Source organism: Pempheris klunzingeri, chromosome 24 (assembly GCF_042242105.1).
Source record: "Pempheris klunzingeri isolate RE-2024b chromosome 24, fPemKlu1.hap1, whole genome shotgun sequence".
NCBI lineage: Eukaryota > Metazoa > Chordata > Actinopteri > Acropomatiformes > Pempheridae > Pempheris > Pempheris klunzingeri.
In genome coordinates, this window is record NC_092035.1 from 262,670 (window position 1) to 288,712 (window position 26,043).

The 26,043-nt window shown below is 48.8% G+C and overlaps 1 protein-coding gene across 1 annotated transcript; it reads right to left on the reverse strand.

Moving 5' to 3' along the window:
- Positions 1–12,163: 12,163 nt before the first annotated feature.
- senp7b (SUMO specific peptidase 7b) lies at positions 12,164–25,998 on the reverse strand. The gene is made up of 22 exons (XM_070855668.1): positions 25,807–25,998; positions 24,651–24,765; positions 24,124–24,206; positions 23,882–24,043; positions 23,065–23,147; positions 22,771–22,913; positions 22,428–22,683; positions 20,860–20,969; positions 18,695–18,829; positions 17,159–17,192; positions 16,855–17,055; positions 15,630–15,865; positions 15,464–15,546; positions 15,237–15,353; positions 14,908–15,030; positions 14,719–14,811; positions 13,815–13,891; positions 13,148–13,209; positions 13,022–13,065; positions 12,874–12,942; positions 12,578–12,722; positions 12,164–12,440 (listed from the first exon to the last, which is right to left on the reverse strand). Exons 2-22 carry the CDS (start codon positions 24,762–24,764, stop codon positions 12,297–12,299), a joined length of 2,514 nt encoding a protein of 837 aa, XP_070711769.1. The 5' UTR covers position 24,765; positions 25,807–25,998; the 3' UTR covers positions 12,164–12,296.
- Between the last annotated feature and the right edge of the window lie 45 nt (positions 25,999–26,043).

Sequence of the window (26,043 nt, forward strand, 5' to 3'; positions counted from 1 at the left end):
TTCTACAGGTCCAATTTCTTGTGCTGGTTCTCCGTTGGGTTCTGTTTCTATGGCAGTTTCCTCTACAGGTCCAGTTTCTTGTGCTGGTTCTCCGTTGGGTTCTGTTTCTATGGCAGTTTCTTCTACAGGTCCAGTTTCTTGCGCTGGTTCTCCTTTGGGTTCTGTTTCTATGGCAGTTTCTTCTACAGGTTCTGTTTCTTGTGCAGGTTCCACTTCTTGTGCTTGTGTAGGTTTTATTTCTTCATCATTTTTTCCTGTATGTTCTGCTTCCACTGCAGCACCTCCTGTAGACTCTACTATTTCTACAGTTTCCTCCACAGGTTCTGGTTCTTGTACATTTTCGGTTGCAGTTTCCGGTTCTTGTGTAGTTTCTGATGCTGGTTCTGGTTCTTGTGCAGTTTCAGTTGCCAGTTCTGGTTCTTGTACATTTTCAGATGCCGGTTCTGGTTCTCGTACATTATCGGTCGCCTGTTCTGCTTCTTGTGCAGTTGCAGTTGGTGGTTCTGGTTCTTTTACACTTTCGGATGCCGGTTCTGGTTTTTGTGCAGTTTCAGTTGCCGGTTTTGCTTCTTGTGCTGGTTCTTCTGTAGATTTTATTTCTTCATCATTTTCTCCTGTATGTTCTGCTTCCACTGCAGCACCTCCTGTAGACTCTACTATTTCTACAGTTTCCTCCACAGGTTCTGGTTCTTGTACATTTTCGATTGCAGGTTCTGGCTCTCGTGTAATTTCAGTTGTCGGTTCTGGTTCTTGTGCAGTGTCAGTTGCCATTTCTGGTTTTCCTACAGCTTTGGATGCTGGTTCTGGTTCTCTGACATTATCGGTTGCCTGTTCTGGTTCTGGTTCTTGTGCAGTTGCAGTTGGTGGTTCTGATTCTCTTACACTTTCGGATGCCGGTTCTGGTTCTTTTGCAGTTTCGGTTACATCAGCTCCTTCTTTCCCCAGGGGTTCCTCAGGTGTTTCACCTCGACCTACAGCTGGTTCTCCTGTGGCCTGACTGGTTCCCTCTGGTTCTTTTGTTGTCTCATCTACTGTCTTTACCGGGTCTTTGCTGGGTTCTCCCTCTGCTGTGTCTGTTCCGACATGAACCGGAGCTTCTGCTGAATCCTCTACACCAACTGTTCCCTCCTGTTCCTCCACCGGTGGTTGTTCCTCTGCCACAGTGACACCTTCTGGTTCCACTGCTGGTTCTTCACTCAGCTCTTCTACATCAGTCTTTGCTGTTTCTACTTCTGCCTCCTCTTCTGGCTTTTCTTCTGGGACTTGTTCCTCCTCGGAGACGTTGGTGGGATCTTCTTCTTCCTCGTCGTCGTGCAGGATCACTACGAAGGGCTCAGGAGTAACCGCAGCCATTGGTGTTGGGTTGTCCTCTGGTGCTTTGTCCTCGCTAACATCTTTACGAACTGTTGCTGCTGTCTTGTCGGTTGTGGTCTGGGAGGGAACTTCTGTTTCTGCGTGTGACTCAGATTCCCGTTCTGGAGTTACATTTATAAAAATATGATCGTCTTCTTCTGATTCTGGCTCTGTCATCAAAAATACAGTTGGAGTTTCATGTTGGCTAACTTCTACAGCTGCCTCAGAAGGATGTTCAACGGGTGGTTTCAGTCCGTCACCTTCATGTTCTAGAAGAACTGCCGCCTCAACTAAATCAGGAGCAATTGGAGCCCTTTCACTGACAGGCTCTGGTGTCTCCTCAGTGAGGTTCTCCACAGCCTCTTCAGTCAAGGCCACATCTGCAGTGGTGACCAAAGACTCTTCTGGAGTCTCTTCAACTTCTGGGGCCACAATGACCCCCAGCTCCATCACGACTTCTGATGGAGCCTCAGTGGCGGGTTCTGGGGCTACTTCCTGCCCTATTGCTCCCAGCGTGGCAGCTTCTGTAGTTGGTATTATGGTTGGCTCCAGAAGAACCACCACAGCAGCTTCTGTGGGGGCTTCTTCAGCCACGACCTCGGACGGTGGCTTCTCGCCTTCTGGGGAAACTTCTTGAATCACCTCAGAATCGGGGACTTCCACATCGACAGGTATGACCTCAAGGATTGTGGCATCTTCCACCACAGCCTCTCCTGTCGTATCAGTTTTGGCTTCTACTTCCTCAACGATCCCATCAAAGGGTTTCTGGGTAACAGAGGCAGCAACGGTATCCTCCACAAGGTCCTCAACATCCACTCCTTCAGGCGCAGAGGGAACCTCGGGGTCAGCGATGACCAAAGGCGGACTCGGTACCACAGTGGTCTCTTGGTTGTCTTTGGCGTCATCTGGTTTAGCAGCAACCGCAGGCGCCAAAGTCGAATCCACAGGAATCTCAGTCAAGAGCGTTGGAGCCTCCTGAATGAACCCCTCGGTCGCAGAGAGCCAGGCATCGACCTCAAAGCCTGGTGGACGACCGTCTTGGTTGGCTGTGGCTGTGTCCGACCTGATGCCAACACTTCCACCTGTGGAAGGAAAACACAGAAGTGAAAGGACGAATGAAGCTCCTGAGCCACAAGCACGGCGGTAACACCAGTTCTGTGGCTTGAAGGATAACTCTGATATTTAAACCAGGACTCTGGAGGTTTTTCCCTCTGTTGTGTTGGAGGATCCAGTGTTTGACAGACCGGATGGAGACGTTTGAATATAAACCCTGTGAGTCCAGGAGCAGCAGCCTGCAGCCACGATCCCACTAACCCTGATGTCCTGCACTGACTCAGTCACGGCTACACCCTCCCTCCATTGACCAGACTGCTGCCTCTAAATAGGCTTACAGATCTATTCTGAGAGCTGAGCGTGTGACAGGAATCAGCCTCCTGAACCCACTCCTCTGTCACGTAACACAGATTGGGGTGTAAGGTGACAGCAGGCGTTCAGACCTGTGAGGACGTCGTTTTACGTCGTCTGGGTCACTGCGAAGACTCTACGAACACATAACTGTTAAATAAGCGACTAAAGGATGTCTGGTAGGTAGTAAAAGTGTTGGAACTGGTCCAGTAGATCACCTCAGCCAGCAGCCACCAAACGGGCTGCAATGGCTGCAACGTGATCCTTTGGGACAACTGCACCTGATCACAGTAGGTCCACTAAAAGAGCTTGTTTGATCCACTGACAGGCTCAGAGTGTTATTCTAAGTGTGTGACAGCATCATGGAAAGGATCCCTACAAAGAGAGACCTGGAAGATCCTTTTGGTTTAACCACAAACAGCACACACACCAGACTACATTCACTAAAACAGGGATTTTAGAGAACAGGACACAGGAGCTGCTGCTCTGCTGCTGTGACTTTGGTGTTTTAATAGACTAGTTTGGATCCAGACTAACTCTCTAAAACACCAAAGTCACATAATAACAGGAACAAACTACCTGATGGAGGCAGCAGCAGATCAGCAGCTCCTGTGTCCTGTTCTCTAAAATCCCTGTTTTAGTGAATGTAGTCTGGTGTGTGTGCAGAGAGCGATATAACGGCTGTCACTTTGAATAAAAGTTTCTGCTGAATGAATGTAATGAAAAATAATGTAACTTGATTTGAACTGATAACAGACAACATGAATGAAGCTGCTCGTCTGTGCCTGAAAGCTCTGGAGGTCTAAATGTGGTAAATTAAAGCCATCAGAGAAAACGCTGTGAGGTGAGAGTGCGCCGGGTGAGTTTACCTGGCCGAGTCACATGATCTCCGACGTGGACGGCGGGCGCTTCAGAGCTGCAGGACGAAGACAGAGAAACATTCAGGAAACAACATTCACTGATGTGTTCATCATCCAGCTCATCAGACTGAAGGTCTGATTCAATAAACAAGCGTAAACCAACAAATTTCACGTTTTATATTTTTCTAATCGACTGATGTAAAACTGCATCATTACGTGATGACATCATCACAAATCAAAAACACGTATACGTCCAAATTTAGTAACTGTTGCTCTCTGATTGTAAAGAAACTCAAACAATTACAAGAAAAAACTAAAACTAATTTCTTTGACGTTGTAAAAATCTAAATCTATGAGGAAAAACTTGGATATTTAACTATTTATTAATTATCAATTCATTGATTGAACCCTGTTATTATTGTTAATATTATTTAAATCTATTTCATTGTTTTTCATTGTCATGATTTTAACTATATATAATTCAGTTATTTCTATGTGAGCACCAAAGCAGACGCAGCACTTCCTGTGGTTTTTAAAGGGGAGTTTCACCTATTTTACGGTTTTGTTTCCACCACAGTTCAGTTCATGTGTGTAAATCTGTAAATCTAAAAATGTGATGACTTAAAAAGTCCTTAAAATAGTTGGAATTCCCCTTTAAATCCATTAAAAAGCAGCCGATGGCGTTTTTACAGTTTCAGTGAAGCAGAACACAACAGCGAAGCGAAAAGCAAAGACAGCGACAGACGAGCGTCTCAAAGAAAAATAAATACAAGAAACATCACAGCAAGAAGCTTTCGACTGTCGCAGATGTTCAATAAGTGCAACTAAACATAAAAACTCCAAAATCATTTGTAATTATCATTTAACAGAATTATCACACATCATGAATCTACGACCGGCCGTTTAAAAAAAGACTCAGAGGAGGAAGTCTGAATACGTACTGAAAACATACCAGATGTTCTCTGATTATAAAGAAAAGAAAAGAAAAGAATCTGATTGTTCTTTCAGATTAAAGTCTTAAAACTGTGAGGTCACGTCGAGCTTTTTCTCATGAATTAGCGACGTTACTCTTCACAGATTATTAACCGTCCTCTGGCTCCACAGTTTATCTTTCCAAACCCAAACCGCCGTCGTAGATCAGATTTTATTGATCATGGATCGACCATATTTGTGTTCCCTGTTCCAGCGACCTGCCTACCTGCATGGAGGAAGGCCTGAGGTGGTGGGAACACTGCAGCAGGTGATGAAACACAGCACAGGTGTCAGTACACTCAGAACACAGGAGTCAGTACACTCCACCAGACTCCATTGAGAAAAATGGTCATTTTAGCTCAGAGAACTCAGGAGCTGCTGGTCTGTGAGCTAAAATCACTGTTTTTGTGAATGGAGTCTGGTGGCCGAGGTGATTTATTGGACCAATTCCAACACTTAATGTTCCTACCAGTTATTTCCACACCAGGATATGTTGGAAAAAAAAGAGCCCAGGTTTAAAAATACTGGTTATCTACCAACTTCTCCAAAAAGTCCAAGTGCAGTGAATATCACAAAAAACATAAGCTGATCGTGTTGTTGCTTTAAATGTTTAAGTTGGTTTCAGAGATATTAACCAGTTCAGAGTTTTAAACTGACCTGTTCATGGCAGCAGCCGAGGCGACTCTCTGAAAAACAGAAACACATCGTCAGCAAAGAAAAGTCTCAGAATTTATAAACTCCTAAAAACAAAAAGTTTTGTCGAGTATCAGTAACAAAGGTGTATATAGTATATATGTGTATATATATATATATATATGTTTACATATATACATATATACTAATGTGTCATAAATAAAGTATAGAAATATAAAATGTCTTCACGTTTTAGGATATAAAAACGTTAATAAAATCCTAAATGGAACAGAGGCCTCATGTTGTTCGTCGTAACCTCGTTAACGACGTACTCACATTCCTGATGAGTCTGACGTGCTCGTCTGATTGGCTGAAGAAGTGGCCGATGTCCACGACGCTGACGGAGCCGTCCATGCAGCGGTGGACCCAGTCCTGGTACTCGTCTCGCTCCGGCAGCCGGTCCCAGAAGATCTTAAAGGCTTCCCACACCGTCTCCTGACACACTGAAACACAGACCAACCTGAATGCAACCAGCTCCAACTAAGGTCCCCATAAGGGAGGACGGTCCCTGTAACGCTGTGAGATGTCAGGTCCAGGGTCCTAACAAAGACACTCCAAACTTAAATGGGCCTGAATCCTCCAGTGTCCTCTCACTGTTACTAAGAACCCTGCAGAAAAACAAAGCTGCTTTTCCTCCTGAAGAAGTGACGTTTAGTAAAAACCTCTTGCAGATCTCGTCTAAACTGTTTCCAGTCGGCTCCTTTCAGGTCGCCATAAACAGGACGTTTCCACTAAACAAACATGGAACCGAGCTGGTTTTGTCCAAACGGCTAAAAATAGAGGAAAACAACAAAAGCAGATCTGCAGAAAGTGTTGGTGAACATCTGGTGATCTGTTGAACATCTGGTGAACATCTGGTGTCCTGTTATTAGAAGTTAGAATTACTTTTCTCAGTTTCTGTGACATCTGAGCTTCGGCTGCAGCTTCTGATTGTCCTCCAGATTATTAAAAGAATTATTTTGTCTATAAAATGTCAGAAAACACATTTTGTTGTCAGTTTGTGTCACTTTATTTGACTTAAATTGATGTTTGGACCAAAATAATAATTATAATTTATTGTATTTTCTTTCTCTTTCAACTAAAAAACAGAAAATCGCGTTCGACATCACAACTTTACCTGTGAGTTAGTTTTAATGTTCTAATTATATCTTTATTTGTTTTAACGTGTTTGTGTTTCTGTGGTCACAACTTTTCTGATCAAAATGTTTCTGACTTTCAGGAAACATCAGAAAACTTCTCACAGATTCTTTTGGTTCTTCATCAGAAACAGTTTTAGTCTAAAATCTCTTCTGCTTGAATCCTGACGATCGTTTTCTCTTGGTGGCTCTGAAGGTTCAGAAGCTGCCGATGATCACAGGAGAAAGAAAATGAAAGCGGGACGGACGCCTCGCTAAGAAGGTCGTGTTTTCTCAGGACATCTGGCTCTGCGTGACCTCTGACCTCCGGCAGTAAGCCGCTCAGGAGTTCGGATCAGAGAAACACTCGTACCTCTGAGGTGGAAGAAGCTCAGGTGGTTGCTGACGGCCTGTTCAAACGTCTCCTGGCTGCACAGTTTGACGCCGCTGGCGAACAGGAGGCTCCTCCTCCTGCGACTCAGAGCGCCGTGTCGTCGGTAAACAAGCTGATCCGAGTCCACAAACCCGAGCGGCTCCTCGGAGTCGTCCGCCGGCGCCGCAAAGTCCGAAAGCTCTGGGAGAGTAAGAGAGGACATTTAGTCGTCTCCTGACACAAATACAGACGTTTTAATAAAGACGAACAAAAAGCTCCAGATTCATTTGGTGCTTCGTCGTTATTGATTTCTGTGAGCAAATTATTGATAATGATTCAAACTAATAACTTCAGATGAACTAATGATCATTCCTTCAATAAACTGATTAATCGTTTTGACGAGGGGGGGGGGTCTGCAGGGCAAATATTTAATGTGGATTCAGACTAGTTTATTTTCTGTCAATCAACTTATTGATCAAATGACGTTCCATCAAAGACTCTTTTCTCTGAAAACACATTTCTGCTTTCATTAAAACACAAACGGTCGGCTGGTTTCCTGTTTCTGATCATCGATCCAAACCAATAATTCATCAGCAGATCAATACAGGATGAAAATAATAATAATGATCAAAGCTGCCTTTCTTCTTCGTCTGTTTGTGAATCATGTCATATTAACATGGTGACCCTCCAGAGAGACCCCACCCTCAGGTTGCCCCCCCCAAACTGATGTGACAGTTTACCTGATCAATGATCTGATCAATAATCTGATCATTAACCTGTTAAAAGGCTGTTCTTACTTCACTTTGCAGAGCTGAAGGCACCAACCTGTCTCCATGGAGACGTATCCTGACAGCAGCGCCACGCCGAGCGCCCACAGCGCCAAGCGGCCAAACCGTCCCGCCATTCCTCAAAGAACCGTCAGCCTCCTCAGCTCGTCAGCCGCTCTCCTCTCGCCACCGTCCATCCACCAGATCGCATCGCATTCGGCAGAATAAAGTGGAAGGACGGTCCTGGTCCTGGTCTTGGTCCTGGTCCTGGTCCTGGTCCTGGTCCTGGTCCTGGTCTTGGTCCTGGTCCTGGTCCTGGTCTTGGTCCTGGTCCTGGTCCTGGTCCTGGTCTCGGCGTGGCGTGGCGTCTCCGGGCTGCTCGTTGCTCTGTCAGGTGAGCAGATGGGACTTTGCTGGTGGGGAGATTTCTTCTCTTTGCTCTAATCCTATTAGTTAATCTGGTGGACTGGCTGAGCGTCAGGCCGGTGCTGCAGCGGCGCTCCGGTTCAGCCTCAGCAAGAGCGAATCAAACTGACTCAAAATAAACCTAAATGAAAGCTGGAACCTCAGGTGAGGTGTGTGTGGTCATACCTGGGCTCTGCTGCAGCCCCTCAGAGGTTAATTACCCATGATGCACCACTGTGAGTGAAGCTTTCCTCCAGAAGAAACCTGGATAATGTTGAAACAGACAGAACCTTTAAAGGTGTAAAAACAATCAGTTAAAAGGAACCCAGAAGAACCCCGTTAGCGCCGTTTGTTTCTTTGGTGTAAAAATACAGATTTTAGTTAGTTAGTTAGTTAGTTAACCTTGTGTTCTCATCACTGCTGCTTCCTGGTTCTCACTTTATTTTGTTTTAGGATATTTAACAGGAATAATGAAATAGGTTTACGGTGGAAAAACTATTAAAAAGAACAGAACAAAATACAGCCAGAACACAGCTGGACTGCAGCCAGACTACGGCCAGAACACAGCCGGACTACGGCCAGACCACAGCCAGACTACGGCCAGAACACAGCCGGACTACAGCCAGACCACAGCCAGAACACAGCCAGACTACAGCCAGAACACAGCCGGACTACAGCCAGACCACAGCCAGAACACAGCCAGACTACGGCCAGACTACAGCCAGAACACAGCCGGACTACAGCCAGAACACAGCCGGACTACAGCCGGACTACGGCCAGAACACAGCCAGAACACAGCCAGAACACAGCCATAACACAGCCAGACTACGGCCAGAACACAGCCGGACTACAGCCAGACCACAGCCAGAACACAGCCAGACTACAGCCAGAACACAGCCGGACTACAGCCAGACCACAGCCAGAACACAGCCAGACTACGGCCAGACTACAGCCAGAACACAGCCGGACTACAGCCAGAACACAGCCGGACTACAGCCGGACTACGGCCAGAACACAGCCATAACACAGCCAGACTACGGCCAGAACACAGCCAGACTACGGCCAGAACACAGCCAGACCACGGCCAGACCACGGGCAGACCACAGCCAGACCACAGCCAGAACACAGCCAGAACATGGCCAGAACACAGCCAGACTACGGCCAGAACACGGCCAGACTACGGCCAGACCACAGCCAGACTACGGCCAGAACACGGCCAGACTACGGCCAGACCACGGCCAGACTACGGCCAGACTACAGCCAGACTACGGCCAGAGCACGGCCAGAACACAGCCAGACCACAGCCAGACTACGGCCAGAACACAGCCAGACTACGGCCAGAGCACAGCCAGAACACAGCCAGAACACAGCCAGAACACAGCCAGACTACGGCCAGAGCACAGCCAGAACACAGCCAGAACACGGCCAGAACACGGCCAGAACACGGCCAGACCACGGCCAGACCACGGCCAGAACACGGCCAGACCACGGCCAGAACACGGCCAGAACACGGCCAGACTACGGCCAGAGCACGGCCAGAACACGGCCAGAACACGGCCAGAACACGGCCAGACCACAGCCAGACCACAGCCAGAACACGGCCAGACCACGGCCAGAACACGGCCAGACTACGGCCAGAGCACGGCCAGAACACGGCCAGAACACGGCCAGAACACGGCCAGAACACAGCCAGAACACAGCCAGAACACGGCCAGACTACGGCCAGACTACGGCCAGACTACGGCCAGAGCACAGCCAGACTACGGCCAGAGCACGGCCAGAACACGGCCAGAACACGGCCAGAACACGGCCAGAACACGGCCAGACCACAGCCAGACCACAGCCAGAACACAGCCAGACCACGGCCAGAACACGGCCAGACTACGGCCAGAGCACAGCCAGAACACAGCCAGAACACGGCCAGAACACAGCCGGAACACAGCCGGAACACAGCCGGACCACAGCCGGACCACAGCCGGACTACAGCCAGACTACGGCTGAACCATCAGAGGGAAACAGACAGGAAGTGGTTTTCTAATTACACTTTGAATCATCATATAAATACTAATGATATTTTATCTTCGTCGTCACAAACATCCATCAGATTCACTTTGTTTTCACGCTGACGAGACCCCCCCCCCCCCCACCCCCCCACAGAGCCGGATCAGAGCCGGACCAGAGCGGGACCAGAGCCGGACCAGAGCCGGACCAGAGCCAGACCAGAGCCGGAACAGAGCCGGACCAGAGCCGGACCAGAGCCGGACCAGAGCCGGACCAGAGCCAGACTAAACGTCATTAGATTTGAAAGTTTCTGATATATATATATTCAGTAGTTTTGTAGATGAATAAGTTTTAAGAGATAAACCTCCTCTTCATTGTTTCAGAATGATTCAGCAGGTTTAAATAAAGTTTTTACCTTTGGTAAGTCTGGTTTCTGTCATCGAATAAAGACGAGTCGTTGTCTGATCCAGGTAATGAGCTGTAAGCTGATTGGTCCTCAGCAGGGGGGGCGCTTGGGTAACCCCCCCCCCCACCCCGACACACACACAGGATTACCAGAGCAACTCACACATACACACACACACTTATTAACATGTAAACGTAAATAAAGACACACACACACGTAGTGACCCGGTGACCTCTGACCTCAGCTTACACAGTCTGACATCACTGATCAATCAATACTGATCAACCATTAATTAACTGTTTCATTCACTGACACCAGTAACTACTACAACACTATAACTAGTCCTACTACTAACACTATAACTAGTACCACTACAACACTATAACTAGTCCTACTACTAACACTATAACTAGTACCACTACAACTAGTACCACTACACCATAACTAGTCCTACTACTAACACTATAACTAGTACTACAACAACACTATAACTAGTCCTACTACTAACACTATAACTAGTACCACTATAACTAGTATCACTACAACACTATAACTAGTACCACTACAACACTATAACTAGTACTACAACAACACTATAACTAGTCCTACTAACACTATAACTAGTACCACTACAACACTATAACTAGTACTACAACAACAACACTATAACTAGTCCTACTACCACTATAACTAGTACCACTACAACACTATAACTAGTCCTACTACTAACACTATAACTAGTACCACTACAACACTATAACTAGTCCTACTACTAACACTATAACTAGTACTACAACAACACTATAACTAGTCCTACTACTAACACTATAACTACTACCACTACAACACTATAACTAGTCCTACTACTAACACTATAACTAGTACTACAACACTATAACTAGTCCTACTACTAACACTATAACTAGTACCACTACAACACTATAACTAGTCCTACTACTAACACTGTAACTAGTACCCCTACAACACTATAACTAGTCCTACTACTAACACTATAACTAGTACCGCTACAACACTATAACTAGTCCTACTACTAACACTATAACTAGTACTACAACAACACTATAACTAGTCCTACTACTAACACTGTAACTAGTACCACTACTAACACTATAACTAGTACTACAACAACACTATAACTAGTCCTACTACTAACACTATAACTAGTACCACTACAACACTGTAACTAGTACTACTAACACTGCTGACACTAGTAACACTGGTACTAATAATAATAATATTTCAGAATCAGAATCGATTATTATCTATATTCTATCTACAGAACTTACTGATCATCTGGATTTTATTGATTGTCTGAAATTCACAGAAATCAAACCAACTGTGAAAAAAAGAAATCAGCACCAGAAGATGTGACGGAGATCAATAACCAAACTTTAACCAAATCATATATATAATAGTCCTGACAAAATACCCAACACTCTTATAAACAGAAAACCTAAATCAAAACAATTATATCTATTAATATTATTTATTGTAAATATTTCACCACCAACTGAAAGTTTTCAGTTAGTTTGGGTTTCACAATAAGAGCCCGGGTCCTTTGAAAACCATAAAAATGAGAGTAAATCAGGTTGTTTTATAAAACAGGAAGTGGAGGAAACAGACGTGACCGATGAGTGAAGGAAGTTCTTTTCAGGCCGTTTATTAATGAGCACAAAACAACTTATTAAATTATTTAATCAACATTTACTGTAAGAAACGCAGTCGGAGGGACATTTAGAGTCGGAATCCTTAAAATAAACTACTTGATATAAATGAGGAAACGTTCGAGGACTGTAGAAAGTTATTTACAAGCACAACAAAGAAAAACTAAACAAACATTTTGTTTTGTAAGAAATTTAATTAAAAGACGTTAAACAGTTTGACAGCAAAATAAGAGTTTCATCGGCGTAAAAAAGTATAAATTATTTATTGCACAGCTGACTTAACTTCGCTCTGACTGCGATGCATCTTCATTATCAGACTCCGGATCCCCTCGCGCTTCTGCCGCACATGTTGCCGTGGAAACCAGTGGTCCAATCGCAGCGGGAGGTCGAAGTGCACCACCGGATTCTGGGGAGCCAATCAGAGAGCTCGATTCATTTTTACAAACAGGAAATTAGAGGCCACTTTAAAATAAGAATCATCGCGTTTGTCGGTTCAGGTCACGTCACCGGACGGCGGCACACCCTCCCGGCCGCGGCGTTTACCTGCAGGAAGCTCTCGGCGTACTGCAGCAGGTAGAGTCCACAGTCGCTGCTGTTGTCCTGCTGAGGGACTCGGCAGCTGCAGCTCCTCACGGAGCTGAAGAGGCGGGGCGTCCCGCGGCGGACCTCCCACTCCACCTGCAGGTAGCTGACGGCGGCGCGACAGGAAACAGCGTCAGATGAATCTCATTCAGCGCTTCAATATTTACATTTGGCCTAAACTGCCAAAAAGAGCGAGCCCCAGCAGTCAGGACGGTTCAGCGAGACCTGGCTGGTCTCGTCGCCCTGCTGTAACTCACTCTCTGAGCTGCCTGCAGACGTTCTCGTGGTACGACAGCTTCAGCGAGTCCATGACGAGGATGCACGGCCTGGAGAGGACGAACACACCGCAGAGTTAACCAAAGTACAAGGACCGCCTGAGCCGAGGAACATCACGCCGGGACTCACCTCTTTAATGCCGTGGCCTTCTGCCAGCCCCGCTCTGTACACTCCTACACAAGACAGACACTTCGTGTTTATGTCAGACACAAATCAGCACAACCAAAGATCCACTCGACATGGGAGGATATTCACCGGTGGCTGCTCAGATCTCAGACTGAAGGACGAACACTTTCCTGAATCTTTCTCCGATCCACCTGAGACAACAAAACAAAAACATCAGCTCCAATGTTCCACTGCAACCACAAACAGCCGTCATATCGCTCTCTGCACACACACCAGACTACATTCACTAAAACAGGGATTTTACCCCACAGGAGCTGCTGGTCCAGTTGGTTTGACTTTGGTGTTTTTAAGAGTTAGTTTGGTTTGAAGCTCCGGTGTTAAAAACACCAAAGTCACACAACAACACAAACACACTCACTCATCGAGGCGGCAGCAGAGCAGCAGCTCCTGAGGTCTGCGAGCCAAAATGTGAGGTTTTCTCAATGGAGTCTGGTGTTGTTGAGACTGTGAGCTGTCCCGTCTGTCTCCATGTTTTCAGAGAAACACTCCTACATGAGCTAAATGGAGAGTTCAGAGCTCGTTTACTGACGGTACAGATAAAAAGTCTAAACGCTGGAGCTCAGCGTCTTCACACCGTGGAGCATTTAATCCTTTTGGTGTGAAATACTGCCAGATGCCCCAAATACCCCCAAACTGTCCCAGCTGGATGTCAAACACCACGAAGGCGTCTGGGGGCGACTAAAGACGTTTCTTCACTTATTCCTGCTGCGGAGGACAACCAGGGTCAGCGGCTCACCTGTCGGACTGTGGAACTCCTCGTACCGAACCTCCTCCAGACCCGGGAAGCAAACCACCACCAGGAACCAGTGAGCTCTGTGCACAGAAGACACATGGAACCATGTTGATCTGGTGTCACCGGCTGAGAACTCAGCTAAATCCTCCTGGAGGGTTCTACCAGAGCAGTGGGATGGACCCTGATGGACCCTGGTGGACCCTAATGAACCCTGGTGGACCCTGATGGACCCTAATGAACCCTGGTGAACTCTGATGGACCCTGGTGGACCCTGGTGGACCCTGATGAACCCTGGTGAACCCTGGTGAACCCTAATGAACCCTGGTGGACCCTGATGGACCCTGGTGGACCCTCATGGACCCTAATGAACCCTGGTGGACCCTAATGAACCCTGATGGACCCTAATGAACCCTGGTGAACTCTGGTGGACCCTGATGAACCCTGGTGAACCCTGGTGGACCCTGGTGGACCCTGATGGACCCTGATGGACCCTGGTGGAACCTGATGAACCCTGATGGACCCTGATGAACCCTGGTGGACCCTAATGAACCCTAATGAACCCTGGTGGACCCTAATGAACCCTGGTGGACCCTAATGAACCCTAATGAACCCTGGTGGACCCTAATGAACCCTGGTGGACCCTGGTGAACCCTGTTCCTGTCTGGTGAAGTCGTTGAGTCGGGGTGCCTGAATTAAAGAGTCCACTCGGTGGACTCAGGAGGGTACAGACCTCCAGTTACCACATTAGAAGCTGCTTAAACACCTTTAATGAAGACGTAAACAGCGTAAAGGCCGACGATAAGATGTAACAGGTCGGTTTAAATACTCGTCTAAACACTAAACGTAAACTCAAGTTAAAGACGTCCACCAACGTCGCGGTCAGTCGGCCGTCAGCACGTTTCCTTACTCTTGATTGACAGGCACAAACAGGAAGTCTTTGGTGAAAATGTCGACATGGCGGGTCCACGTCTTTACCCTCTGATGCCTCGTGTGACGATCACTGAAAACACAAAGAGGGTCGGCAGGAAACCGTCGGTCAACCGTTTCACGTCTTCACACCGCGTTTCCGTTTTCTTCGTGTCGTTAAGGTTCTTACGGTATCGAGGGGGCGTCGTCCTCTCCGGCCGCTCGCCGTCGGCTCAGCTGTTTGTAGAAGAAGCTGCTGAAGACGTGACTCCGCTCGGCCACCGGGCCGCCGACTCCCTCCAGGAGGAGGTACCTGAGGAGGAGCAGGAGGGGAATCAGGGAGCTGATTGGTTACTTCCTGGTAACCGACGGCAACTACCAGAAGTGACTGAAATAGAAATCCCGTAAATTCACTTTGTACCCGGAAACGTTTCTGACTGATTAGTTTCTGTGAGCGGGTCACAAGGTTTGACAACGGCGCACCGTTACAGAAGACGTGAGAAATAACTGCAGACTGACTTGAGGTAGAAGTCGATGATGACGTCGTTGAGGAACTCGCCGCCGCTCAGACAGGCCAGGTCCTCCTTCGTCACCGTGATCCGGCCTTTACAGGGCGCCGCCGGATACTGGATCAGCCTGACGGGCACAAACAGAGGGGACCAATCAGTTAACGCTCTAGCTGCTGGTCATGTCCGGTCCTGATCCGGCTCTGGTTCTGGTTCTGGTTCTGGTCCCGGTGGTTTTACCTGGCGGAGAGCTGCTGCGGGCCGGACGGGTTCAGGCCGGACTTCTGGTTTCTCTGGTTGCCGCTCACCTGAGCGGGTTCCTCCTGGAAGAGACAGAGTCGGTGTTCAGAGTCTGATCTGTTACTGAGGGAGAGAGAGGAGGAGGAGGAGGAGGAGGAGGAGTTACCGTGGAGTGTCCCAGCAGTCTGAGGAGGTGCTGGTCCAGAGGAGGAGGACAGCTGTGGAGGAGCAGCAGCCCGTCGGTCCAGTCCAGAGGGGAGGTCATCCTGGAGGAGGAGGAGGAGGAGGAGGAGGAGGAGCCCCTCCTGTACTCCTCCATGTCCAGGATGGAGGCCAGCAGGGCGGCCTGGAGCTCCTGCAGCTGCTCCTTTAACACCAGCAGGAGGAAGGAGCACGACGGACCTGAAGGAGCAGGAGGCCAGAGTCACACCTCCAACCAGTCTGACCGGTCTGAACTAACCAGTCTGAACTAACCAGTCTGACCTAACCAGTCTGACCTAACCAGTCTGACAGTCTGAACTAACCAGTACTAACCAGTCTGACAGCCTGAACTAACCAGTACTAACCAGTCTGACAGCCTGAACTAACCAGTTAAACACCTGAACTAACCAGTTAAACACCTAAACTAACCAGTTTAACCAGTCAGCAGGACCACTGTGAGCGTTCCTCGCTGTGTTTCCACCCTCAGGACTCTTTGGCAGCGGGTGCCGTTTTCCTGTTCGGATGATTTCAGAGCCGAAATGGTTCCGCGGGGCCGGACACAGACTCCGCCCCCAGCTCTCTCTGATTGGCTGCTGGCGCAGGAGGAGCCGCCCGATTGGCCGTTTGGTTTCTGCCCAGTGCTACAGGAGCTGTCGGAAGTTAATTTTCCACGAAGCCTCACAGCTCCGGTCAAGCCTTCATTCAGAAAATCCTCGTTTTTGGACGGCGGGCTAAACGCCGCTGCAGAGACGGGCTCGTGTGAGAGGAAGTCTCACTACATGATGAAAAACCAGAAACACTTCCAGTCTGTGGACGCATGAACCGGCAGGCCGTCGGCACCGCGCACACTTAAATATACCTGCTGTTTGAGTGCTGATGCACCGTTTTTATATTTGAGCTCGGTATAGAAGGCCGGTGCTCTTTTATGGTTCGAGGAAACGGCCTCAGAGTGAGAGCTCGTGTTTTCACCGCTGAGAGTGGAAACTGTGTGACGATGGAAACTACACAAAGTTTTCCTGACTGAGCCAAAGTGTTACTGATGTGTTTATACCTCAGCGTGTGCAGCACAAACGCAGCAGCTCGTTGTTTTGCTCGCTAGAAATAACCGAAGAAGAAGCAACTAAAGCGGAGGTCATGTGACTGGACGGAAAGCAGCTCAAGTGGCGACTGAAGCTGAAAAGCGGCGTCACCTGATGCGGCGGCGGTCCGGATGGCCGACAGCTCCCTCTGCAGCAGGTTGGCCTGGGCGTCGGTCACCCACAGGAAGAGCAGCGAGGGGGCGGGGCCTCTGCGACCGGCCAGCAGAGCCCCGCCTTGAGCCACGCCACCGTCCCACACGCCGTAACCACGAACCTGGGACGCCACGACGGTGACCTCGCCCTCCTCAGCTCCTGACAGACAGACAGACAGACAGACAGACAGACAGACAGACAGACGTTAAAGATAATCACACAATGTTTCAGTCAGAATCTCTCAGTAAAGCCGTGTCGGTACCTTTCAGAGGGATCATGATGCCGTTCTCAGTGATCTGGACAGAAAAATCAAAGGTTTAGTGGGATGAAGACGATTTAAAGGGCAGAGAGAACAAAACAGCCAGTAAGCAACACCAAAGTCTTTTCTGACTTTTCTTTAATATTTCATTGGTTCTGGTGACAAATTGTAGAATTTCACCCGTGGTGGTAAAATCACTGTTTTTGTCAATGGAGTCTGGTGTATTTAGCTCACTAACTGCTGCCTCCGTCAGTCAGTGTGTGTGTGTGTGTGTGTTACTGTGACTTGAAGGGTTCATTCAGATCAACATGTGTGTGTGTGTGTAACACACTCTGACTGATGGAGGCAGCAGTGAGGGAAAACCACTGCGAGCGCTATTATGAGTTAAAAATGGTAAAAATATCAGTTATGAGCCCAATCTGCTGCATTTGTTCCTGCGTGAGGACTCCATCAGGTCCTGTGTTTGTGGTTGGCCGACACGCTGACCTACTGACCTCCTCCCCCCCCCGCCCTCCTGGTTTTTACGACGCTCTAATTGGACCCGGCACGCCGCCATCAGACCTCACTCTACGCCTTAATTGCTCGTTAAAGACTGAAATCTAAACGTTTTACCGGCCTCGGTGGGGAGTTTCTCTGCACCGAGGCTTTTGACTCGCTCACAACGCCTTGGGCGGGGGGGGGGCTTTCTGCTGCTGTTGCTGTGACAACGGTTTAATGTTTTATGCCGTGAAGAATTAGGTGTTTTCTGAAGGGAGTCTGGAGTGAGCCTGAGCTTTGGCTCAATGTCAGCCTGGCGTGGGTTTGTTCTTTTTCCTTTGTTTCTGTTTCTGTAATACCGAGACTACAGCACACACACACACACACTCTCACACACTCTCTCACAATAAAACAAACACAAACAAACTGGAAGCACTTTGGAAAACACATGTGAATTATTAAAACTACAGTACAACAGAAAGCAAATGTGGGCCAATCAAATTAGTGTGTGTGTGTGAGAGAGAGAGACACAGAGAGAGAGAGAGAGAGAGAGAGAGAGAGACAGAGAGAGAGAGAGACACAGAGAGAGAGAGAGAGAGAGAGAGACAGAGAGAGAGAGAGACACAGAGAGAGAGAGAGAGAGAGGGAGAGAGAGAGACAGAGAGAGAGAGAGAGACAGAGAGACAGAGAGAGAGAGAGACAGAGAGACAGAGAGAGAGACAGAGAGAGAGAGAGAGACAGAGAGACAGAGAGAGAGAGAGAGAGCTGGAACAGTTCATGGAAAAACAGAAACTGGGTGAAAGTATTGGAGTTGGGCAAAAACGCTGGAACGTCAAACAGCAGCCGGCTGGCAGCAAACACACAGAGAACATTTAACATGAGTACATGTGTGTACAAGTACAGGGAGTACATGTGTGTGTGCAAGTACAGGGAGTACATGTGTGTACAAGTACAGGGAGTACATGTATATATGAGTACATCCTCAAACAGCTGTTCCATCTCTGTGCAGCTCTATGCAGATTAACAGGCTTGTGTTAACTGCAGTAAATCAGACCGACTCACCAGCAGCTCCCCGTTGACGTCGGCGTCGGCGTGCGTCAGGCCGGCATGAAGCGAGGTGAACGGCAGCTGCAGGAACGAAGGCGGTGGCGGCCTGTCGTCGTCCGTTTGACCTCTGGAAGTACGGACCTGTTGACCCTGTCAGACAACACCCAGGGACACAGTGATCACACAGGGACACCTGTCAGACAACACCCGGGGACTCAGTGATCACACTGGGACACCTGTCAGACAACACCCGGGGACTCAGTGATCACACAGGGACACCTGTCAGACAACACCCGGGGACTCAGTGATCACACAGGGACACCTGTCAGACAACACCCGGGGTTCAGGTCCAGGTTACCTGGACCGGCCCAGAGCGGATCCATTCTGACCCACTTGGAGCTCGGTCAGATCTCTTTTGGCAGCCGCCGACTGGACAGGTGAACAGTAACCACAGCGACATGATCACATAAACATCAGCTGGGACACCTGGGACCAGGTGTTAAAGGGCCCCTGAAAACACGGTGCTCAACAGGTCTTCACTTCAGGGTTACATCTGCGGTGCGTTCAGGAGCCACACGGGGGCGCTGGTTAGCAGACGAGCTAGCGCTCTTAGGTTAGCTGCTAGGGTCTGTTCGATAATCCAGTCACACTCATTGATCAATAAGGTCGTATCGTCTGCAAAGAGACGAACGCTGAACTGGTGAACTGGTGAGGCGTGACTGTTCCTAGGCAACCGAGGGAGGGCCCGCCCACCAGCCCACTGATTGGTTAGAGTCCAGGCGACTCCTGCAAGGTGCGATGATCTTTACCCCCCGGCTGGTCTGAACTATTGGTGATGGAAACAGACAAACCTCCGCCTCAGAAAGTCGAACCTGAAACAGTTCAGATCTCCTCTGGAGGTTCACAGATCTTTAGATCCACTGTTGTTCTGGATCAACATGTTCTCTGTCTTTCTTTAGATCCACTGTTGTTCTGGATCAACATGTTCTCTGTCTTTCTTTAGATCCACTGTTGTTCTGGATCAACATGTTCTCTGTCTTTCTTTAGATCCACTGTTGTTCTGGATCAACATGTTCTCTGTCTTTCTTTAGATCCACTGTTGTTCTGGATCAACATGTTCTCTGTCTTTCTTTAGATCCACTGTTGTTCTGGATCAACATGTTCTCTGTCTTTCTTTAGTCTCCTCTGATGAACAACATGTCTGAAGTCTTTTCTCACTCATTCTGCTTCACTGACTTCTGGAACCTTCTAGCTGAGGTTGGACACATTTTAGGGACATGAAGAAGAAGAAGGTCCTCCAAGAGACGACGTCAGCAGAAGAAGAAGAAGCAGCAGCAGCAGCGAGGACGCAGACGCAGCGTTCAGAGGGTTAATGTGGACGTTAACGTCTCTGCTGAGTGTTTTTAATGCTGGAACTCTAAACTGGAAAACACTGAGGTCATTTTATAAGAGAAGAAGACTGTGGAGTTCACACGAGTCCACCAGATGAACGTTTGATGGCAGGTAAATTAAAGCCTGCTGTCGTCCACCATGAGCCGTGGGACTCCTGGGTGACGGGTTCCTCCTCAGGCCTTCGTGCTCTGAACGAGGTCTGGGACTGTTATGAGCACAGATGTGTCGCAGGCCGACCAGGAACCACCGCGCTGCCTCTGAACGCTCCGCTCCAGGCAGCTTTTTGCAGTTTTGTAAAAATGTTGGACATATAAAGATTTTTGTTCTGAAAGAAGTGTTTATGGTGGTGCCAAACCCGAGACCCTAACCCGACCCCCGTCTCTACTTTGCCTCTCATCGTGCTCCAGCACATAAACACAGTTGCCATACCTGCATCTTTAGGACCCAGACCTGCTGAAGACCATCTGTGCCGCCACTTTCTGACAACTTTTCAAACACACCAGACTACATTCATTAAAACACTGATTTTAGCTCCCAGGACACAGGAGCTGCTGCTCTGCTGCTGCCTCCATCAGTCAGTGTGTTTGTGTTGTTGTGTGCCTTTGCTGTTTTACAGGTAACTTCAGAGCCAAGTTAATATGTTAAAACACAAAATTCACAGAAACGACACCAGTGGCTCCTGTGATCTGTGAGGTAAAATTAGTGTTTTTATCAATGGAGTCTGGTGGCTGCGAGTAGAGCGTTAGGCCGGCTGTTTTCTAGTCATTGGTCTCAGGTGTGTCTCATACCTGTGCCTGCTCACAGTCTCCTGGACAGGATTCCTCCACCCGGCTGCTTTGGGACGCTCCTCCGTCTCCATCATCCTCACCCTCCTCTTCCTCTTCACTCGACAGCACAACTGGAGGACGACAGAGACAAACACGTCCTTTGGCTGATTTTAGTGACTGAGTTAGTTAAAGCAGACCGCCGGCAAAGCAACAGCACCTGTCTTTACGTCAACAGGTACGCCAGAGGGACGTTTGTGTTCCGTCAGCGCTCTCTTTTCTTTTTCACATTTTATTCCTCGTCAATTCACTCAGTGAATAATTGTCCTCTAGAGATGAGCATCAGTTAGCATCAGCTAACATCAGTTAGCATCAGCTAGCATCAGTTAGCATCGGCGAGCATCAGTTAGCTGTGGTGGTCATGGTCGGTGTGGTGTGGTGGTCATGGTCGGTGTGGTGTGGTGGTCATGGTCGGTGTCGGTGTGGTGGTCATGGTCGGTGTGGTGGTCATGGTCGGTGTTGGTGTGGTGGTCATGGTCGGTGTGGTGGTCATGGTCGGTGTTGGTGTGGTGGTCATGGTCGGTGTGGTGGTCATGGTCGGTGTGGTGTGGTGGTCATGGTCGGTGTCGGTGTGGTGGTCATGGTCGGTGTTGGTGTTGTGGTCATGGTCGGTGTGGTGGTCATGGTCGGTGTTGGTGTGGTGGTCATGGTCGGTGTGGTGGTCATGGTCGGTGTTGGTGTTGTGGTCATGGTCGGTGTGGTGGTCATGGTCGGTGTTGGTGTGGTGGTCATGGTCGGTGTGGTGGTCATGGTCGGTGTTGGTGTTGTGGTCATGGTCGGTGTGGTGGTCATGGTCGGTGTTGGTGTTGTGGTCATGGTCGGTGTGGTGGTCATGGTAGGTGTGGTGGTCATGGTCGGTGTTGGTGTGGTGGTCATGGTAGGTGTGGTGGTCATGGTCGGTGTTGGTGTGGTGGTCATGGTAGGTGTAGTGGTCATGGTCGGTGTTGGTGTGGTGGTCATGGTCGGTGTGGTGGTCATGGTAGGTGTTGGTGTTGTGGTCATGGTCGGTGTGGTGGTCATGGTCGGTGTTGGTGTTGTGGTCATGGTCGGTGTGGTGGTCATGGTCGGTGTTGGTGTGGTGGTCATGGTCGGTGTGGTGGTCATGGTAGGTGTTGGTGTGGTGGTCGGTGTGGTGGTCATGGTCGGTGTGGTGGTCATGGTCATGGTCGGTGTTGGTGGTCATGGTCATGGTCGGTGTGGTGGTCATGGTCATGGTCGGTGTGGTGGTCATGGTCATGGTCGGTGTTGGTGTTGTGGTCGGTGTGGTGGTCATGGTCGGTGTGGTGGTCATGGTCATGGTCGGTGTTGGTGGTCATGGTCATGGTCGGTGTGGTGGTCATGGTCATGGTCGGTGTGGTGGTCATGGTCATGGTCGGTGTAGTGGTCATGGTCGGTGTGGTGGTCATGGTCATGGTCGGTGTGGTGGTCATGGTCATGGTCGGTGTGGTGGTCATGGTCATGGTCGGTGTGGTGGTCATGGTCGGTGTGGTGGGCATGGTCATGGTCGGTGTGGTGGTCATGGTCGTGCTCACTGGGTTCTGTCGGAGTCGGTTTGGGTTTCCGGAGCCGCAGGACGGCCGACCGGATGGGCGCCTTCCTCTCTCTGAACTCCCTCCATCGCTCCCTCTCCTTCTCTCTCGGGTCTCCGGCGGCAGCGAGCCACGCCGTCCTGTCGAGGCTCCGCCTCTCGTGGGCTTTGGGAGGAGGGCGACCTGCTGAGGGTCTGCTGGGCGGACACCGGCTCTTCTTCTGCTGCTTCACAGCTGCGGGAGAGTTTCCTCCGTCGCCCTGGAAACAGGTTAAAGGAACATTCTGCACGTTATTCATCGGCCCGAGGGCCCGTGAGCCGTCGGTCACGTGACCCGTCACCTTTACCTTCCCCTCAGCGCCGCCTCGTCTCGCCCCCTCCCCGCCCGACTCCGCCCTCCTGCGGGAAGAACTCAAACTCCCAGCATGCTCCTCCCCTCGCAGCTCTGCCAGAGAGTCCAGTGACTCCACAGAGACGCTGTTGGTCGGACCTGGAGCAGAAATACTGATTTAATACTGATGGTGATTATTGATCCTGAAGACACATTTAATACTCGCTGCTCTTCCAGAGGACTCAGAGTAACTTCCTGCTCCAGAGGAAGTCATCATCTCATACAGAATCTGATTTTTAGGTCAACTCACTTCTCTTCTTCTGTGGTGGAGACGGAGGCTCTGGGGTGTTGTCGGGCCGCAGCAGCCGGTCTGACGCTCTCTTAGGGCGCCATCTGGTGGATGAAACACAGAAGAGCAAAACTCCATTCAAAAAACAGTTGATTTAAGGTCTCTTTACATGAAGGGTGCGGCAGGCTTCTGGAATAGTAATAAACACCATAAATGTGACCGAATCTACAGATTAATACAGCGACTCTTCCTGTGGTTTATTAGCCTCATCTTTCTCTTCCTCCCTCATCATTTTTCTTCCTTTAAATGTAATCAGAACTAAAATTCACTGGCTTTTTGTCTTTCATTTTCTTTATTTACCCCATTTTTACCTTTTTCCGTCTTTCATGTTCCGAATCAAACAGAAAACTCCAGTATTTTAAAACCTGGGCTGTTTTTATATGTATCCTGGTGTCTAAATGACTGGTAGGTAGGTAAGTGAAAGAGCTGGTCCAGATCACCTCAACCAGCAGAAACAGAACCACAAACAGCCGTTATACACCAGACTCCATTCACAAAATCAATCATTTTAACTCACAGAACACAGGAGCTGCTGGTCTGCTGCTGCCTCCATCAGTTAGTTTGTGTCTGTTATTGTGTGACTTTGGTGTTTTAAAGGGTTAATTCAGATCTGAATTAATATGTCAGAACAACCACAGTCACAGAAACTGGACCAGAAACTCCTGTGTTCAGTGAGGTAAAATGAGTGATTTTGTGAATGGAGCCTGGTGTGTCCGAGGAGGTTTTGGTTCAAACAGTGAAAGCTTGACGATCATCAGACCTGAGAACAGAGACTCACCCGTTTGAGATGCAGGCCGGCGACGCCTCAGCTCTCTGTCCGGCCTGTGATTGGCCGCCGCGGCTTCCTGCTGCTCTGTGATTGGCTGCTCCGGCTCCGTTGGGGGTGTTGAGTCCAAGCAGCGTTGTGACGACGTTCCTGAAGCAGGGTTTACACGGCGGGCTGGACGGAGACAAACCAATCAGCTCACCTCACACCGTATCTGTTGTCATGGCGACTGCTGTAGGGGGCGCTCTACTAACCTCCGTCTGCTCGCCGAGGAGCCCACGGCGGTCCCAGCATGCACCCTGTTGGCCCCGCCTCTGCTGGACGGGTCCCCGAAACTCTGCTCAGACAAAACAAGACCACACCACCTTAAAAATAGACATGCCACCTTAAAACAACCAACCAATTAGACATACCACCTCACAATAATCCACAAAAGAATAAAATATACCACCTTTAAAAACCTACAGCCAATTCACACGTCCTTGAAAGGATTAAATATACCACCTTAAATCAATTAGCACATATATATGCCATCTAAAAGAACCAACACATCAAACAGTACCACCTTAACAGAGTGAGAAAATGTTAAGGACTCAACCATTGAGAGAGGGACGCTGACAGATCACTAATTCCACTTTAAGAGGTCAGATCAGTAATACCACCTCCGACAGTTCGTTCAGACGACCTTTAAAAGGTGTTAACAGATCACTAATTCCACCTTAAGGAGCCTACAAGCATGAGGACACCAGGTGTAGAGCTGTAAGCAGGTGTGTCACACCACCTTAAACGGAGGGGCGGGGCTGTGGAGGCGGGACAGCGGCGACTGCAGGTGCAGGTGGGCGGAGTCATCGCCTGCTTCCAGTTTCTTCTTGGGGATTCTGAAGGGAGACGCCATGCTGGAAGAGAGAGAACTAACTCAGACCAGACTTCTAAGAAAAAACAGCCAAAACTACGGCAGCCTCCCCATCTGGCTGCTGTTTGGACATCATGCAGCATACAGAGATTACCATGCAAAACTCCATTCAAAAATATGACGTTTTTAAACTGGAGCTCATAAAACAGGACTCTGAATATAAACTGCCAGGCCAGACTTGGATTTGAATAAAAGCAGCAGCATCAAGTGACATTTCTGCATGAATCTGGATCCAGAGTGTGATTTACCTGAATGAGACTGAGGTAAACACAGCATGGACCAAGAAGCTGAACACTGAGTGGCATTAAGAGTTCATCCACAGTGCTGCAGCAGATCTTTGTGGCAGAAATAAGCAATTTAAGACAACCTACGTAATATGTTGTGAACTCTGTCTCTGACACCATGATGGAAAACAGACACTTTCTAAATGATGTTCTGGCATCAGTCCTCTCTGATCCATCATCACACATCTTTAATGAGTCATTAACAGTAAATATACATCAAACTACTGTTAGACTCAGGGGGGGGGCTGCTGTGGGGGGACAACAAACAACAAACACTCTGTTAGGAGTTTGTGATTCAATTAGGAGAATGCTGAAATACTTCAGAAGCCTTCACATTAAATAAGATGACCTTCAGTTCACTCACACGGATGAAATCATTCATAAAAGCACAGTTCTGTCCAGTGTACATTAAAGTTGGTTGATTATTTGTGTGCCGAATTTAGCAGAATGATTTCTAGCAAAGCTCGACTCAAACTCTACCGGCCATGCGCTTTCTTATTGAGGAGAAACAGTTTAAATAGCGCTAATTCTTAGTGGGGGTCCTGTTGAGGGTGCAAAGACCAGAAATAAAGAAGTCTAAGTCTAAGTCTAAGTCTAACGCTCGCAGCTGGAGCTACCAGAGCTGCCAACCACCAAGCTGATGGGGACCGGTGCAGCTCGCTAGCCTGCTAGCTTACCCAGCTAGCCTGCTAGCTTACCCAGCTAGGTTGCTAGCTTATCCCGCTAGGTTGCTAGCTTACCCCGCAGGCTAGCCGGCTAGCCGCTGAGCTCCGTTAGCTGCAGTCCGGCCTCTTCCTGCTCTGGTTCGCCGCTGCCGGAGCCTCCGGCCGCCTCATGGGGACTCACCGCGGCTGTCCGCCCCCAAAACACTCAGAAACTCCCCGAAAACCACATTCCTGAGAGGCGCCGGTCAGAGAGAAACATCCACCAGCACAGCGGCGACATGACAACATCCGTCACGTCACCGACGTCACGGA

Excerpts from the sequence above, each read along its gene's own strand:
- senp7b (XM_070855668.1), bottom strand. The coding sequence starts at position 24,764 with ATGGCGTCTCCCTTCAGAATCCCCAAGAAGAAACTGGAAGCAGGCGAT. Across the intron at positions 24,207-24,650 it reads GCCCCGCCCCTCCGTTTAAG|AGTTTCGGGGACCCGTCCAG; the intron begins GTGGTGTGACAC and ends TTGTCTGAGCAG. Across the intron at positions 23,148-23,881 it reads CCGGCCTGCATCTCAAACGG|ATGGCGCCCTAAGAGAGCGT; the intron begins GTGAGTCTCTGT and ends TTCATCCACCAG.